This window comes from Vigna unguiculata, chromosome 1 (assembly GCF_037176805.1).
Source record: "Vigna unguiculata cultivar grain cowpea cultivar isolate G323 ecotype 2 chromosome 1, ASM3717680v1, whole genome shotgun sequence".
NCBI lineage: Eukaryota > Viridiplantae > Streptophyta > Magnoliopsida > Fabales > Fabaceae > Vigna > Vigna unguiculata.
Window position 1 is genome coordinate 42,788,137 of NC_140792.1, and position 18,970 is coordinate 42,807,106.

General features: G+C 30.2%; 2 protein-coding genes across 2 annotated transcripts; one reads left to right on the forward strand and one right to left on the reverse strand.

Annotated features, from left to right (window-relative positions):
• Positions 1-3,492: 3,492 nt before the first annotated feature.
• LOC114163936 (uncharacterized) lies at positions 3,493-4,944 on the reverse strand. The gene has a single exon (XM_028048334.2). It carries the CDS (start codon positions 4,754-4,756, stop codon positions 3,887-3,889), a length of 870 nt encoding a protein of 289 aa, XP_027904135.2. The 5' UTR covers positions 4,757-4,944; the 3' UTR covers positions 3,493-3,886.
• An 8,703-nt stretch (positions 4,945-13,647) lies between these two features.
• On the forward strand, positions 13,648-17,534 carry LOC114185491 (F-box/kelch-repeat protein At1g57790-like). Its single transcript, XM_028073238.2, has 3 exons — positions 13,648-13,813; positions 14,760-15,876; positions 17,082-17,534. The coding sequence occupies exons 1-2, from the start codon at positions 13,782-13,784 to the stop codon at positions 15,856-15,858; spliced, it is 1,131 nt and encodes a 376-aa protein (XP_027929039.1). The 5' UTR covers positions 13,648-13,781; the 3' UTR covers positions 15,859-15,876; positions 17,082-17,534.
• Positions 17,535-18,970: the final 1,436 nt, after the last annotated feature.

Genomic DNA, 18,970 nt, shown 5'->3' on the forward strand with positions numbered 1-18,970 from the left:
CCGTTAGCTTCTGATTCTGCTCATTCTTTGCTTTTGCTTTATTCATTCAATCCAGATTCTTATAGGAACACTTTAGCTTTTCTCTATCTGTACAAATGAATCTAATAGGGGAGATCCATGAGATGGATCAGAGTGACATGATTTACTTAACAGGGTGCTCAAGAATGCAGAAGATCGGAATTAGATTCAATGAAAAGAGAGTCTGAGATTTTTGTATGAATGAATAACAAAACTTCAATACATTGAAATTCTATGATCCCCTTCTCACATTTTTTGGTCAATTATCTCAGTTTCAAAGTAGTTGAAAATGGCAAGGCATGATCTTTGAACATAAAATGGTCCATCACTGATTTTTAATTTTTTTTCTTCACTTGTTCTTTCTGTCTGAAGTGTTAAAATGAAAGTGATAGAGAAAAATACAAACCAAAATATGCTTCTCATATGTTGATTTTGAGTAAGATGACCAATTTTACATTGTCAAGTTGACCAAATTGCTTCAAGAATGCGGAATAGTTTTCCTTGAGCACATGGAGCTTGGGCCTTGGGAGGCATAGTTTGATTCTTCTCCTTGGGCTGTAAACAGGTTTCATGTGTATTTCTGTGTGACTTTTCCTACGCTCTACTGCATTTATCACCACATAGTTAAAACCGTGAAGTGAAGTTAATAATTGACGCGTGGTTTTTTACCGATATGGGATGATTTGTTTATGAAATTATAAATAAGGTTAAATGTATTTTGGTCCCTTAACTTTAAAACTTTAAGTGAATTTTGAAATTAGTCAATTTTAAAATTTTAGACCAATTTAGTCTTTCATTTTTCAAAATACGTGAATTTAGTCCTTTTAATCAATTTTTATTAAGTTTATTTGACATTTCAAACGCGTTTCATAACCGCATTTGACTTAACATTAAAACAAATATGTATCAAACATTATGAATAACTCAAACATAATTTTAAAATGCGTACGAAACATCAAATCAACCTAACAAAATTTGATTAAAATGACTAAATTTACGTATTTCGAAAGATAAATGACTAAATTTGTCTAAAGTTTCAAAATAACTAATTCCAAAATTTACTAAAGATTTAGAGACAAAAACATATTTAATTTTTATAAATATGGTGCAATTGTTTAAAATTTTTTGAAGTTTGGCAAGTTGTGTTACTTCAAACCCAATGTATAAGTTTGGCTAAAAGCAACTGCTGAAATGCTAACATGTATAACATTATTTGCCATGTCGTGTTTGTCATAACCAATTATATATTAATGGATATTGAAATTTCACCAATGAATACACAAAAATATATATTAGTCACCTCATTGTACTTAAGTTTAGTATTTTAAATTTAATCCATTTGAAGTGAAAAGTATGTAAAACAAAAAGGTAAAAACTTGTGTATAATGAATATATCGTTATTTCAGTTAAAATCAAAGATAAGAAAAATTACATTTTCCTAATTTACACGTTTCAATAATTTATTATTGTGTGTACAAAACATTGAAACCAACGGTAAAGTCATTAAAATCTCAGAAAGATGTTGTTTAAGTTACTATTTAAGAGAATGTCGGATCTCATTGATGATATTTGTCTGTTTTCATTATTGTCCGTTGGTGGAATCATTTGCTCCATATTATAGAGAAGGAGAGTACGTACAGAAGACAGAAAGTGGTGAAATAATAAAAGCAGATGTGAATTACAATAATAGTTTTTTCGAACCATAGCTATGATCCATAGACACCTGGTAGATCTCAACCAATATTTCAATTCATATGTTTAACAGAATAAATACAAAATGCCATCCCACATTTTATTTTATTTTATATATATATTTCTCTTACAAGGCTCCTTAAAAAATCAAAAGAAAAAGGAACTCATATATATTATCGTTTTATTATATAATATTTCAATGAGTTTCATTTTCATACACATAAATTTAATCAACAAAATGATAATTTGTTTTTCTCGCATCTAATATAGATGAATACGAAAACAATATTAAAATTGATACTTGTAAGGGTATAGGATCAAACATGATAATATTCTAAATGTGCATGGAGAGGAGGAATATTACAGTACCTTATCTAAAATTTACGTATTGTCATTCCTAGATTGATTTGGTCAGGTAATAACAACAAAATCCCCAATAAAGGTTAGGATCAATATTTTTTAAAATGACACATTCTTTTCGCGTAATTTTAATTTGATTTTAAATATTTTAGTTTTTGGTGATTTCAGATTAAAGACAAGTTAGTTGAGGTGGTGAAAACGAACCTTTGAGGCCATGAAGAGGCCCAATTTATTCAGAAGAAATAGATTTTGGGTATTATTACCTGCACCCATCAAATTTCTTCCTGCACCCCGTCTAGATTTTGTTGGACAGCACCACTCCTCATAGTCCACACAAAGAGTAGGTTGATTGAACAAACAGAGAAGAGGTCAATCCAAATGCGAAACATTAAACTCATATTTCCAAAATTATGAGTCTGAATTGGACCAATTATGCATAAAGAGAGAGAGCTTTGAGTCTAACTCTGGTAAAGTCATTTAAAATCGAGACTTATTATTTGTGGACATAATAAATTGTTACAGCACCGACTACTACCAGTTTAATTGGCGTAGACATTTAAGATATTTATTGTAGAAGACGAAAGTCACGCTCTGATATGAACCGCGTCTACACGCATTACAGAACATAATCTAGTCTCCAACGTTTTCGCTTTCGGTCCTGTTAATGTAATGTTACGCTTGGTTTTCTGGATCTCACTGTTGATTTATATGCAATAGTTTCAACAACGGCGTCTAAAGTTATATCCCTTTGAAGGATTGCGTGTGCGAAGGGAAGGTTTTTCAACCTTGTGGTCTTCTTCAAGGTTCTTAGTCAAAACCTTCAGAGTCTAACCTAAACAAATAAAAAACAATGAAGTTTGTTTTAAGGTGCAATGGAGAAAATTAGGGCAGCTACAGCTAGCAAGCATGATTGAATGAGAAGTTTGGGTGGAAAAGCGTTGAATTGAATCGAATCATGTGTGATGGGGTTTGACATTTGAGCCATTTAATAGAGAGCTTTGGTAGTGCCTCACCATCATGTGAGAATCAATGTTTCCAAATTTCAACTCCAGTTCCACCTTCTAACACGCTCGTTCTACCATAAACATTAACCTATCACTTCATCATGCTCAGATAACATTTCACCTTCAACTCTCATCTTTTTTCGGTCCCATGCGATGCGATCCCTTTTCACGCATTTTGATTTCAAACCCAAATTCTAGAATCATGATACTTTATGAATTAAATAAAAAATAAACGTATTTAAAAATGGTTTTCTTCCATTCTTAGAAAGGGAGGGGTAAAGATTCAAACCTTCAAATATCCTCCTCCATGGACGATCATTGAATTCAATAATTGATGTAAGACTCTGCATTATGTGGCGTGTAGTCTTCCTCAACTACATGGGATTGAGAACAGTAAAGCAACACCCATGCTTAATAATTTTGTTTAATCGCAAAGGGGAGAGGAACCCTCCACGCATGCACCGTTCCACGATTCATACAATTATTGAAAATATACATCATCTTCCCAATTCAAACAAACAAAACCACTCATGACTCGTGGGTATTTACAGAACTTTGTGACTACAAAAATAGAGTGAAAAACACCAACCAACCCAGTAAATGCATTCAACCATACAAAAACCAAACAGTAGAACTAACAACTGAAAATTTTTTCCACGCGCCACGTCACCCCGTGAAGCACTCTTCACACGCCTGGGTCCCGCACAAAAAGACCAGATTTTTATAACATTTTTTTCATCAATTGCTTACATCCGAGGGCAGAGGGCCCCACTTCGTGGTTGCCCTCGCCGAATGGTTTGCTCCGACCAATCCTATCGCGGCACGTGGCCTTCGGAATCACCTACTCCCCACGACTCAGACCTCCTCCCAGACGCGAACCGCATCATGCCACCCAAACCGGGCGGTTCGCTCTCCGACACGCTGTTCCGCGACATCGTGACTGAGTCCTCGAACGACGCGTCGTTCACGCTCGACGTGCTGTCTCGCGCTTTCAAATTAACCGCAGCGCTCTTCGTCACGACATTAGCATCATCGGGTTTCCGGTCCGGCTTTTCCTTTCGACCGGACCGGAAAATCGCGCGAAAGCTCTCGAAGAAACCGTGTTTCTTTCCGTTTCTGTTTGGTTTCTCTTTTGTATGCGTACCCTGGGAATCCTTTCGGGGACATACCAGCTTGCGATTTCGATCGCGCTTGGATCTGACTCTTCCCATGCACGAGACTTTCGGCGATGACGGTTCCACGAACCCGGACTCCGACTTTCCGACGGAAACGCTGCGTTTCGGGAACAACCTGGTGTTGCCAGGTTTGTGGTTGCGGCGGTTCTTGGCGTCGACGAAGGAGGTTTTCTGAGGCTTAGGCAAGCCAATGATGGTGGAAGCCTTGGACTTCAAACTGAGAGAGAAGCGCTGGGAGTTGTTGTTAGAGCTCGTGCCAGGGTTGATGTTGAGGTTGAGGTTGGTGGAATTTGAATTGGCCTTGGTCGATTCCTTGCGCTCGTAGACGGCGTTGCGGTCCCACCAGTCGTATTCCTCGTCCCTGGAGAGCCAGAAGGACTCCGGCGGCGAATCCGGGTGGGGCTCCGGTGGATCCGTGGTGTGGTCGCCGGCGAGAGTCTCGCACGCGATTTTCCGATCGCTGGATCCGCCGGCGCACGCTGAAACCAGTGTTTCCACCTGTAGCATTTGTGATGCCCGAACTGAAATGTTTACTGAGAGGGAGAAAAACAGAGACGCAGGTAGTGCGAAGGAGTTAAGGAACTTGTTGAGGATTGTATGAGTTGTGTTGTGACTTTGTGTGATGTGGTTGTGTAAAGGAGAGAGAAAATGAGTATATATAATTTGGAGGGAGAGCGTTTCAACGTGCCTAGTCACGATATTACTGCAGAGGTTGTTTTTGTTTGGTTTTGAATTTCCCTAATGCCACAACTCTTCATTTCAATCATAAAAACCATTTTAAATCATCTTTTTATTGCATTTTATCCAACCTCATGGATAAACTATTGATCTGTGTTGTTGCATTTACTGCTCCATGTTTGAATATTAAATATAGTGATTAGTTTCGTGTTAAATTTTTTAGAAGGTGCGTTGAATTATAATTTGTTTATATGTATAGTTTAATGTCAAAGTTTGATTTTGAGTTTAAAATATTTGAACACAAATCACACTCCTTCAAAATTAGTATGTACTAGAATACACTAGATATTTTGAGAAGGTTCTATTAACTACAATGATCTTACTGTGTTTAGATAGAAGTGTGTCAGTATGACACTCTTTCTAGACTTAAATATAAGTAGTAATTAAAAGCTCATTATCAATAAATTCAAATATATATTTGATGATATCATCTTCAAAACATCGTTGCTTAATTGAGCTTTCATTTTCTTTACGGTATGAATCACATATATTATAGGTAACAGACACTAGTGAACGTAATATAGTGGAATCAAAATTTATATCACTTATTATACTTAAATAGCTTCATGCCATTTTTTATATTCCAATGATATAGATTTTATTTTCGATATCAATTTAAGAAAAATACTTTTAAAATGAAATGAGTAAGTTTAATATTTTTTTCATTAGCAAGTAAGGTATTTGTATTTATATTGAAGATTGCATGTGAGAAATAAAAAATGAAGAAAAAGACGAGGATGAGGAAGAAAAGCATCTTTTTTGAGGTGGTCAAAAGTATACGAAAGCAATGGCGAAACTGAACGCAACGCATAGTTAGTCAGAGTCTACGCCCTTGGTTTTCAATTTGGTTGTTTTAAAAAAGTGGGTTATATATGTTGTAACTTAACCCTATAACTCTTTCTTTGTTTTTAGTTCCATAAAGTTCCACCTTCTATTCTCTTCTATTCTTGCTTCTTTCCTTTCATTCCAAAATATATATGAAACTTAGGTATTAATTCTCATTCAAATTTTTATTTCTTCAATTCATTGAGCTATGTTTACAATATCAACATGTTCACATGGATATGTACGCACCTGAGAGAACACGTTACGTTAGGGTTTTATTTTTATGTCATACAAATATTTGTTTCTCTCTCCCATCCACCATTATTTTTATTATCATACATGCTACCAACTCATTCTAATTTAAACCAAACAATACAGAATCAATATGTTTGTATATCATTGGATAAGTATTAAATAAAAAATTTAACCAAAATCACTAGTGGGATTATTGCATGCACCTAGATTTCGTATGTGATATGAATTAGTATTTTCTTCTAATTGTTTTTCTTATTTCGATTCCGATAGGAAACTAGCAATGAGTCTTTATAATGGGTTCATTTTATCTTTATTTTATTTTTTTCATATTTGATATAGGATCGTTTAGCTTAAACCTAGTCAGATTAAGACTCCAAACAACTTCGAGCAAACTTGATTTTCGGTTAATTTATCAAAAGGGTCAATTTCTTTTTTATATTATCAATTTGGGTTCATTTTTTAAAAGATTACATATATGGAATAAGTCATGTTTAGTTTGCGCGACTTCATTTTGAAGTTGCCAAAACCATTGGAGACTTCTTAATGTTGAAATAGTCAATGCTAAATACAATTTCAGTGTTTTTAAAATTAAAGTCTCCAATAATATTGACGACTTCAAAATGAAGTCATGCATACCAAACACCACTTATTCCCTATCCGTAATTTTCAGAAAGCGATCCTAGATTGATAATATCAAAAAGAAAGTAACTCTTTTTGATTTTTCAATGTATGTTAATTTGAATATTTTCTTAAACTAAATAATAAATAAAATCATCATTCTACAAATTTTTATCTATATTTATGTGAGTAATGGCATACATTTATTCTTTTTTTATAAAGGTCTGTGTATAATGTCATCGAAATAAGATTATAAACATTTAATTATACGTCACTGAAAAACATGTTTCTTAATTGTAATATGTCTAAATTATTTATTTAAGTAAAAGTTTTACATTTACATTTAATAATACGGTATATTTGTAATGCATGTTATCATTTTAAGGGTCCTTTAATTTTGAGACCTTGAACATAATGAAATCAACGTCTCATTATCAAGTATGGCCAAGGATAAAAATAGATTGAATAAGGTATCTTAATAACTTATCTTTCATTTTCACTATTCTAAGTTGTTTTTGAATTATTGTGTTTAAACGAAATTATTTGATGGAATGTAATTGACTCAATTGAGTTATTATGGGATGACGTTGAGACAATATGATGTGTAAAATTAGTAATTTTTATTAGATAAAAATTGCGAAAAATGGCTTTATTGTATAAGATTATTAAATGAAATATAATAAAGAGGATAATTGTCCAACATTACATATATTTATGGAGAAAAATCAGATTGAAAATTAAAATTTTAAATGGTTAAACAACCTTGAATGACTGTTTTACAAGGAATTATATTTTAAAAAGTTCTTGTAATAAATTACTTTATTAAATAAGTTTAACACATTAACTACATTAACATCTAGTTATTTTTTAACGTATAAAGCGTAGACGATTTTTAAACTTATTTTTCTTAAAACTCTTCTGTTTCGTTATTGAAAACTTAGTCGTTGCAGTTTAATGAAAATAAACATTTAGATATAAATTGGTTTGATTTTTTTTTTCAAAATCAGTTCTATCCAATTTATGTTAGCAATAATGGTAAACCAACCAAACAATCATACTTTAATATTAAATTTTGTACGCAAAAATAATTAAAAGGAAGCGTAACTTGGTCCTTTTGAGGGCCCAATTATGAATGATATATGTTGTAATTTATTATAACAAGAAAAAAGATTTTTTTTGTTTTGTGAAATCAATTCTGTCTCTGCTCTTAGTCTCAAACGCTGAACCAAAGGAGCATTAACTTATGGATTTGGTGAATAATGAGGTGAACCAAGTCTTATATTATTATGTTAATTCCACCAAATTTTTAATATAATATTGCAAAGAAGATATGGTTATATACAATTATCCATTATATTGACGTGCATCACTAAAGTACTTGAAGCTCTCCTTGTAATAATTTAATCATATTAAAGAGTGTCGTTGGTTGAAAAAGGTAACAGGGGTAAAGATGTCTTAGAAAATACTTATAAATTTAAATGAATATGAAATCGGAAAGAAAATTATTTAAATATATCAAAAATCAATATGAGGTCAACTTTTTTAAACATATTTATTTATAATAAGGTTAATATATTTTAAAATAATTTTTTATAAACTTTGTTCATCAAATTTTAAAAGTAAACGAGTGTAATTTTTGTATCTTATTTATTTTAAAGTTTTTTAACGTGTCAGTCACATTTCATATTATTTATTTACAACGTTATCATTTTAGTGTTAATCGAAAACGTTTGATATATAAAAAAAATAATGTAATTAAATTAAAATGATTATATTTATTAATTTTTAAAATTTAAAAGCTGAAATGTACCAAAATTTGATAAAGTATATTTATTTTTATAATATAATATAATATTAATTTAAATCATTTTAATTAATTTTATTTATTAAAAATGTTTACACAAAAAAAATTAAACAAAATCTCATTAATTAATTATATTAAGATTTTTGACAGAAAAATGTCATTATATATTAATTATATATTAGATTTATATCTTATTATTGGTTAGTTTGAAGTTAAAATAGAAGAAGACCAATAAATGACTTATTAGTGTTCTATCATTTCACTATCCTTCCTTGAATGACCTATTCTTTGGAAAAGCATATTAAAATGATTTTTCAATGATCTGATGATGTAAAAATATTTATATTAATTAGTGTATTGAAATTGTGATGGAAATATATTAAAATATGTTTCTTTTGTGAACATCAATCGATTTATTTTTGAAAAATGATTTTTTATTACTAAATTTTTATAATTTTTTTTTATAATTTTAGATGTTATCTTTTAAATAGTTTTTTATTTTTTATTTATTTTCAATATTCAAAAATTATTTAGAAGATGACATCTTATCTTATATTTTTTTAAAATGTTAAAATTTAGTAGTTAGAAAATTATTTTCCTTTATTTTTCATGACATCTAAAAGTCAGTTACAAGCTGAAGAAAACAAAAATATGAGAAAAATTAAAAGATATGACTTATAATTTATATTTTTAATAATTATCATGTTTATGCGTAAAATACAATTTAACTAAAAAATAAGGAACCATAACAAATTAGTAACAGATTAATAAAAAATTAATATAAATTTGTGACTATTCTATACATTAGTAAATTCAAATTTTAAAGTAAAATAGATTAACTAAACTGATTTAAAAACTTATATAATTCCAAAGATGAATGAAACGGGTTTAAAAATGTAAAGCAGGTTTGAAAAAATGGCTCTTTTTTTTTTCTTTGATTAGGTTTGGTTGGAACTTGGAACTTGACGGTGTGGGATAGTTTTGAGGTTTTAACAGCTTACAGATGATGTAGTGTCATGTCACCAATCCAAAGACTGAGACAGACACCTTTCCTCAAAGTGCTCAAACGTTGCTGTGCTGTCCTTTTCCTTCTTCTTTCAATTCTGTGACTCATCTCTTCTCTACCTTAATTAATACCTGGCTCTTTCTTTTATTTTATAATTATATATTTATAATATTTTTTTTTCTTTGTTTTCAATAATATCTTCCAACTCAGATAGAGACAAAGTTTGCAGGAAATATTTAAATACTCCAAGTTCCTCCCAAATGTATCTTCTAGACCATCCATACATTTTATTAAAGTAGTCAACAAATAGTATATCATTTATATTATATAAATTATCATATAGTACAAAGATAGGTGTAATTTCAAAGTTTGTTAAAACATTAGGTAGGCTTAAGAAGCATATGAAGACAGAGCTACAAGAGTTCAAAGAAAATATGATATACCGATAAAAGTTTTTTCATTATTGGACAATTTTTATAGGATTCAAATGTTATTAACAAAGTTAACTTTTGTATTTTATTTTTTTTTAGAGAATGAAAGTTAATGAGAAGTAGTGTTAAATGAGTATAAAGTAAATTAAAGTGTGAAAATATTATTCTCCTATGATATAATAACATGTTGGATAAGTTTTGGGCCTCGCCTTCCTCTGTAACCCACGACTGCGCAGTGATTCTCAATCTTGAGCCCAAAATACGTAGGAAAGTAACAAGGAAAATGCTATTTGCACTCCCAATATTTCTATTACACTCCCATTTTTATTTTATTAAACAAAACCTATATATTACACACCCTTTCTTCAATTTACACAATGGGCACTGTTTTCAATCCCTGAAATTGGATCCAGTATGCATATTTTTTTCCATATATGACATGAACCATTTTTTACTTTTCCCAAACTATTTTTCTTTTCTTATCGATCATGAAATGATTTTTCAAGTAACATCTACTTTTCTCTTGCAATTACGTTGAAAAGGATGCAGATACTATGGTTCTTACCACGTTAATGTTTTCAAATTTGCCGACTTATAAGAGTTAAATATATTTTTGATTGTTTAATTTTAACATAAAATTAAAATTTATTATTATTATTATTATTTTATTTAAGTTATTTATACTATTTAAAATGTTTAACTCGAGTTTAAGTGAACATATTTAACATGTAAAAAACATATTACTTTTGGGTTAAAAAAAATCATATGAATTCACTTTTAAAATTTAGATACTAAATTATATTAAAATTTGATATAAAAACAAATATTAATTTTACGTAAAAATTTAAAAATTAAAAATATATTCAACTGTAAAATTAAACTAGATTTTGAGGAATTAATGGTGGTGATAAGAGTTACTTGGTGATGAGACCATAAGTATGGTGAAGACAAAGATTAATCCACATTGTTGATATTTTTAAAATAACGTAGTAGAGTAATTATATCCTTAAAAGTATATCAATCAAATAAATATTTATCTAATCTCACTTATGAACTTATAACCAATCAAATTAATTGAAAGTTAAATACTAATATATATATATATATATATATATATATATATATATATATATATAATATTGAAAAACTAATTATCTTTTTTAAAGATAAGTTATTTAATTGTTTTAAAATAATAAAATTTATTTTATTTATTTAATAAATAAAAATTATTTTGTTCAATTAAGAGTTAACATAAAATGAATAAATCCTTTTATATAATAGTAATAGTATATATCTAAATAAAAGGATACAAAAGGTCCGTAATGTAATTGACATGTATGTATGGCACTTCATGCGTAATGATTATGTATTCATTATATGCAAAAACTTTGATATAATTTAGTTTTAAATTTTAAAACGAAAGAATATAATATTTTAATTAAGTTACGTTAATATTTTTTTTTACCTGTTAAATATATTTTTAACACATTTTTAAGTTGATATTAAAATGAGAATGTTTGAACAAATATAAACAAGTCAAATGTTAACATAAAATACGTTTGAAACGTCAAACAAATATAACATAATTGAATTAAAAAAATTATATCTAATATTTTTAAAGTTTGAGGACTAAAACTTATTAAAAAATTTTAAAAATTTTAGATAAGGATAAATTATAATTTTACATTAAATTTTAGTACTAAAAATCATATTAAACTATTTATTTTATATAATGTATAATTAAATTAGAATTATCTAAAATATTGCTTTTGAAGTTGATAAATAAGGCACAACCATAAATGTGCACATTCCACTATGGACATCTTAGTATGTATTATTTTTGTGCACGTAAAAAACCTTAAACTTCACATAATTTATAATTAATCCTATAGGTTTTCAAGATTATTTTCAAACTTTTTGATGTACATGTACATTTTTAATATACTAAACAAATTTTTTGATACCAAAATCCTAACATTTTTATTTTCATTTAAGTCTTCATTATTTATTTATTTATTTATTTATTGTGTACGTTTATTCTATTTTTCTTTATAATTAATTATTTTGTTTTTGTGTTATATATATATATATATATATATATATATATATATATATATATATATATATATATATATATATATATATATTACATAGGAGCTCCAAAATAGGTTGTGGCTAATCCATCAAAATGAGTCCATTTGGTTAAAATTTTCAATCCATTAGTTTGTTTTGTCATGACCTATTTAGTTCAGTCATTCTAACCCATTAAATTGAGAGTCAAAGGCGGATCAACTCATACTTGTTCCATTAGCGTGTTTTGCTTTTATTTTCATTTAACTTTATTTTTTAAAATTATAAAATAATTAAACCATATTAAATTTTTTTAAATATGTAAATATACAATATTATTATAATTTAAATCGTTAATATTTAGAAATTAAGTTTCAATTATTAATTATAATCAAATATTTTAACACGTAAATATAATAATTATTTTAATTTATCCAATTAACAATAATAATTAATCAATTAAAAGTTTAAAAAATATTTATATGACTAGATATACTTTAAATATTTATTTATAAATATATTGAAGCAAATTTTATAATTAGAAAAAAAAAATTGAAAAATAATAGGTCAACCTATCAATCGCCCTATAAGAAAACAAGCTAAAATATCTAACATGGTTTTTGTGATAGATTAACTTGACTCGACCCAATTTTAACAAAACAAAACTCATACTAACCCGTTTTACTACTCCTAAAATTACGAACCCTTCTTTGCTCTTACTTCAACATTAACTTATTGATGTTATTGCGGGAGAGAGGCTGGGTCGAGGCAAACCAAACCCTAATGGGTACGGTTATAAAGATGCAATTGGAGAGTGGAGTATTGGCATCACCTACCGCGCCATGTGCTAATACCCTTATAAATACGTCTCCTTTCATTTATTATCTCCTCATTCTTCATTTAAAGATTTACTGTGTACTCTCAGGATTATGGTCATAAAATAACTATCAATCTTTTAATAAAAAAAATAATACAATAGTTATGGCCGCATTATGTAATTTGTTTTTACATAATATAATACTCCAGAAAATATTTTCTGAGATAAGACATGAAAAATACTTAAACCTTACAAAATAACGTAACTACTATAATTTTCAAGACTTCCCATATAAATTTAGCTAGAAAAGTAACAAAATCACTAGGTAGCCAGTTAAAAACATTTTTTCCTCGTCAAACAAAATTGAAAAATTTAAAAATAATCCATCAACGTATAATAGCGTTACATGAAAGATATAGTTGACAATTTACTATAGTTTGGAGTTACATTTCTTCAACTGTTTAATTTCGTCATTAAATCACAAGGAAACAAATATGTGTTCAAACCAGAAATATAATAATATTTACAATTGAGTAAAATGTGCAATATAATTTATAGATAAAATATTATATGTGATAATTTGAGTGTAAGAAAATTGTAGAAAGAAGAGAAAGAGTGGGGTAGTAAAAAGAAAAGGGGTGAATAGATTTGAGTTTGACCAGAGTGAACAAAATCTCACAATGTAATCAGAAGCGTGGAAGAGGTACCCACCGATGTCTGACACGTCAATATCAATCACGTGATGATTGGTGTGTGTAGCGGTGGCTGTGGAAGTGTTCACAGGGTATTATTTGTATAACTGTGTGAGTCACTCACACGTGTTGTTCATGTGGTCTTAACCTTTTTTGTGCAGTTGTGAAGTGTAGCAAGCAACTTCATCCTTTCTTTCTCTCTCTCTGGAACGCGAAATCCTCTCTTTCTCTCTCTCTCTCCAGAACGCAACTTCGGTTGCCAATTGTCTTCGGAAAATGTCGGGGAAGAGAAAGAGGAAGTTGAAATTGTAAGTTCTGTTCATCCTTAGTCCCAAATTGAACTTTGCATCTCTGTATATCTCTCTATCATTGTTATTATTATTGTTATTATTTTATTAATTTGCATAGTTTATGGGGACATGAAGCATTTCCACACGGTTTCAATGCCGGATCAGTACGGATTTGCAGGATGTGTCGGTTTTTCTTTAGTTCCTTTTTAACTATTGAGTTTGAATTTCGCAAAGAAGAAAAATAAAGTTGTTTCGCCCTAATTTACTTGGTTTGTAATAGGGAATGTTTGTTAGGGTTTGTGGATCGGATCAGTATTTGGTTTAGGCGATTGAGGTGAAGAATGGGTTGACCTAATTCGAATTGCTGAGATAGTAGCCTGTAGGTTATCTGTAAGCTGTGTCTGATTCTCAGTTATCTAGAATGCTATCGTGCTGACTTTTAAGTGACAGTTGCTACTTGTATGTTTTCTTATTTCCAATTTGATGGAATTTTCTTGTTTCATCTACACTTATTGCCTGTGTCTGAAGTTTAGTATTGATATTTTGTTCTTTCTCTTGGAGCTGTAATTGGTGCACCATGACTGGCCCTATGAATAACCATTTCTGGGTTGATGGTTGTGGAATGCTCCTCCTGTAGATCTTTAATATAGCTGTATGATATATTGTATGCTTGCCGTTACATAAGCCCCAAATTTTTGTACCTAAGACAATTACAAGTTTTGAAAAAAGATACAAATTGGTTGCATGTTTATGCCGCTGTTCTGTTTAAAATTTTTTTCTGTTCTTTGTTTGAGATTTCCCTGAACTTCTAGAATATGGATTGGTTTACATCTTTGTTGGGATGGAAAACTTTTTCTACTTACAAAACCCCGGTTCTTTATTCCTTCTTGTTGCATCATAAGGTTTTTTGTTGGATTTTGTTTCACTTTTATTCCGCATGCTTTTGCTAATCCTAATTATTCAGGCTAAGCGACACAATCACGGACAATAGAAGATCAGTTGATGAGGTGAAAAGTGAACACCTGGAGCTCCAATCCTGGGCTGATCTCCCTGCTGAACTCTTAGAACTAATCTTGTCCCGATTGATCCTTGCTGATAATATCCGTGCTTCTTCTGTATGCAAGAGATGGCATTCTGTTGCTAGTGATGTCCGTGTAGTAAGCCAATCACCATGGCTTATGTATTTTCCAAAATTTGGTGACTGTTATGAATTCTATGATCCTGTGCAGCGCAAGACCTACACCCTTGAGTTGCCAGAGTTGAATGGATCCAGAGTTTGTTATACAAAAGATGGTTGGTTATTGCTATACCGGCCCCGAACTCACCGTGTGTTCTTCTTTAATCCCTTTACTCGGGAGCTGATAAAACTGCCAAGATTTGAGATGACATACCAGATTGTTGCCTTCTCTTGTGCTCCGACATCACCTGACTGTGTTCTGTTTACTGTTAAGCATGTTAGTCCTACTATTGTGGCTATTAGCACTTGTTATCCTGGGGCGACAGAATGGACCACTATTAATCACCCAAATCGCTTGCCCTTTGTCAGTAGCATTTGGAATAAGCTTGTGTTTTGTAATGGGTTATTTTATTGTTTGAGCCTCACAGGTTGGCTTGGTGTGTTTGACCCGGTTGAATGTATTTGGAGTGTTCTAGCAGTACCTCCACCTAAATGCCCAGAGAATTTTTTCGCCAAAAACTGGTGGAAGGGGAAATTTATGACAGAGCACGGAGGAGATATATTAGTAATCTATACATGCTGTAGTGAGAACCCCATTATTTTCAAGTTAGATCAGACATTAATGAAATGGGAAGAGATGAGAACTCTAGATGGAGTAACTCTTTTTGCTAGTTTTTTGTCTTCTCATTCCAGGACCGACCTCATTGGAGTAATGAGGAACAATGTCTACTTCTCTAAAGTTCGTTTCTATGGGAAGCGTTGCATATCATTCTCTCTTGATGACTATAGATACTATCCCCGTAAACAGTGTCATGACTGGGGAGAACAAGATCCTTTTGAGAACATCTGGATTGAACCACCAAAGGACTTTTCTGCTTGCATGTGAAGAATTTTAGTGAACCAAGTAAGCATTTACAAAGTCAGTATTGTGTATAGAATGTTTTTCTACTTCATTTTATCAACCAAGGCTTTGGCTGTGTATAACTGTTGGATCTGTGCTTTTGTAGCTAATATAATGAGACATTTATGGAGCAACTAGTTTATGCTTACTAATTAATTTATGTATATTTGAAGTTTTCCTTAGTGTTCTTAATCTTGATTGTTTATCTTGCCCCGTAAAAATTAATCCTGGCTGCATGCATTTTATCAGTGTTGAGTTTTGCAAATCTTAACTGGTTTCCTATGGTTACATCCCCACTTATGGCATCTCCATTTTCAATTTTAACCACTAAGATTTTACATTTTCTGTATCTTCCATTGAATGGATGTAAGCAAATTTGAGAGGTTTATGCTTTAGTATTATGTTGCCATATGGTATGATTACAGTCAAACGTTATTGATCATTGGCTATGGCAATGAGAAAGGATCAAAGTTACAGGTAAAACTGCAAAACATAATTGTGTGCCTGCATGTATTTAAGAGCACTTGTGTAATGTTGGAATGGCAGAAGTAACCAAGTCAAGTCACATCTGTGCACACTGTATACTAGATTTTATAATTCATATTTTTTATAGTTTCAATACTGATTTAACATATTCCATTTGTTGCATTCACCTTCAAATTTTGTGAAACTTTTGTAAAAGTTGGGTACTTAATATCGTCAAATTGTGAATTTTGTATTGCCTCGTTACCTTCTCGGCTAGTTAGAGCCTACGTATAATTAAATTTGACTGGCTTAGACAACCTATTAGTAAGTGCACCAACTGGCATCCATATTTTTCTTAATTCAGCTTGATGCTGGGATTATACATCTGCATTTCTCAAAATTTTAAGAACCTTGCCTAGGCAAGGGCCAGTGTGTGTTGAAGTTGTCTGTGATGGGCAATTCGGTTGTTGAAGGGTTCTGTAGCAACTAGCAACCTCATGATTGATTTCTTTCTTGGGTGCTTAAACTGATTGGACCAATCTGTTGTTGATTGATCAAATATATCTTGTTTTCAAATGAAGATTAAAACTTTCTGTTTCAAATTAAAAGATTTTATTTGATTATAGATTACTTCTTCTCTTGTGTGGAGTTTTAGCTCTCCCTCTTTTTCTTTACTGTTTGTTCCTTCTGCTTGTCAATGGTGGATCAACATTTCCTTACATGACGTCTATGTCTGTGTGCAGCATTTTGATTCAACGTGAATTCCCAATGCAGAAGATGTGAATATTGAGAAGCATGCCCTGTTTGCAGGGTGCATGTAGGAGGCTAATGTATGCGTAAAACTGAAGTTGCATGTGAAAGAAGGGACCTCTGTGAGAGGGAAACGAAAGACTTGCCTCCTTGGTTACCAGCTTTGCAGATTCTCCTGGAACATCAAGATTTTTTGGCTCAGCACAGCAGAAAACGACGTAGTTTATGCTAATCTAGTGATTTATTAATTATTATTTTGGGCATCAGTAGTTTATTATATGTGAAGGAATGGACATCTCCAAGAGGGAAACGAAAAAGACGTGCCCCCCTTTTGTTCATTTCGTATCTGTTGATCCTTGACTATTATGAATTTTTGCCCCCAACACACCAGTACTTATGCAGAAAATTAGTTTATATTAATAAAGACATTTTTTAGTTTTTGGCCATGATTCACAGTTTCTTTTTACTATTGTTTTTAATTTTAGTTTAGTTTGTCTACTAATTCCATTTTAGTTATATTTGTTAGGGGAAAGGAATCATATTAGTGAACTCTCAATGGATAAGATTCATTATTAAACATGCAACTCTTAAAAATATCTTCTGGAAATTGAAGAGTTATTTTTTTATCTTTATTTTTCACAAAAATTGTTTCTCTTTTCCTGAGGGAACTTGTGAATATAACTTGAGTTGAAAAATAAAATTCAAGATTTGAAAAAATAATAACCACTTTTGTAAGTTAATTTTTCAATTTTATTAAAATATTTTTTATTGGTTTTAAGAATTAAAATATCAGTCAATATTTTTTGTGTACTTAAATATTTTAAAAAAATAAATGTTGGATGTCGTACTTAGGATGAGGGGTAGTCCAAAACAAATATTTATGTTCAAAGAGTATTCACATTAATTATATTTACTCAATTATTCAACCTAAGCCTGAAAGTTTCTGAATCTCTAAAATTTTCCCACGCACTAACTTACAAATTGATCAACAAAACTATGAACATTCAAGAAATACTAAATAAAAGAAATTAAAATAGAAAAATTAAAAGTTGAGAGATTGCTAAAGTCAAACGAAGATATCAATAATCACATAACATGAGTTTAAAAGTATATTTCGCATCAATTTTTATTTTCAAAATCATTACCCCTTTATAAAATCTCATAATAAATATTTTTTATATAAATATAAATTAAACAAATTCAAAGCAACTTTTGAAAAGGTATTTGGATAAATTCACATACTGGGAAATTTTTATTGGAGCTAGTTATAAGAATATTTAATTCAAAAAGAAATTATAGACATTTAAAAATTTGTCTACAATTAAAAAAATTAAATATACTTTAGAACCCATAAATTGAATTAGTTTTGATCTTGCTCCTATAAAATTGTTTTTATAAAATTTTAGTTCTTGCTTTAATTGTAGTCTCTCTAAATTATTTCTTTGATTTTAAGTAGTCTAAAATTTGAAATCACTATTTTTATTACACACTATTTACTTTTCATATCTTAAGAGTATTTTTAGATGCCACATTTTATATTATTTATGTGTCATTTAGAATGATTACTTAAATTATGGTTTATGCAAACACTTAATTAGTAACCATATAATAGTGATTAAAGATAGTGAATTTTTAATTTAGAGGAACAAAAGTATTTTTTTTTACAATGATACAAATGAAAAACACAAAAATCAAAATGTCACTTGCTACATTCCTTCCAAGATAGTTTGACTAGTGAAATCCATTGGCATGCGACTCAATAAACTTCAATAAAACCATCATATTATTAGAATTCAGATTTATTGAAATGAAAAAAAAAAATGTCTACAGAATTTTCACTGAATTTGAATCTTATAATAGAATCCAGATCTGTTGAAATGAA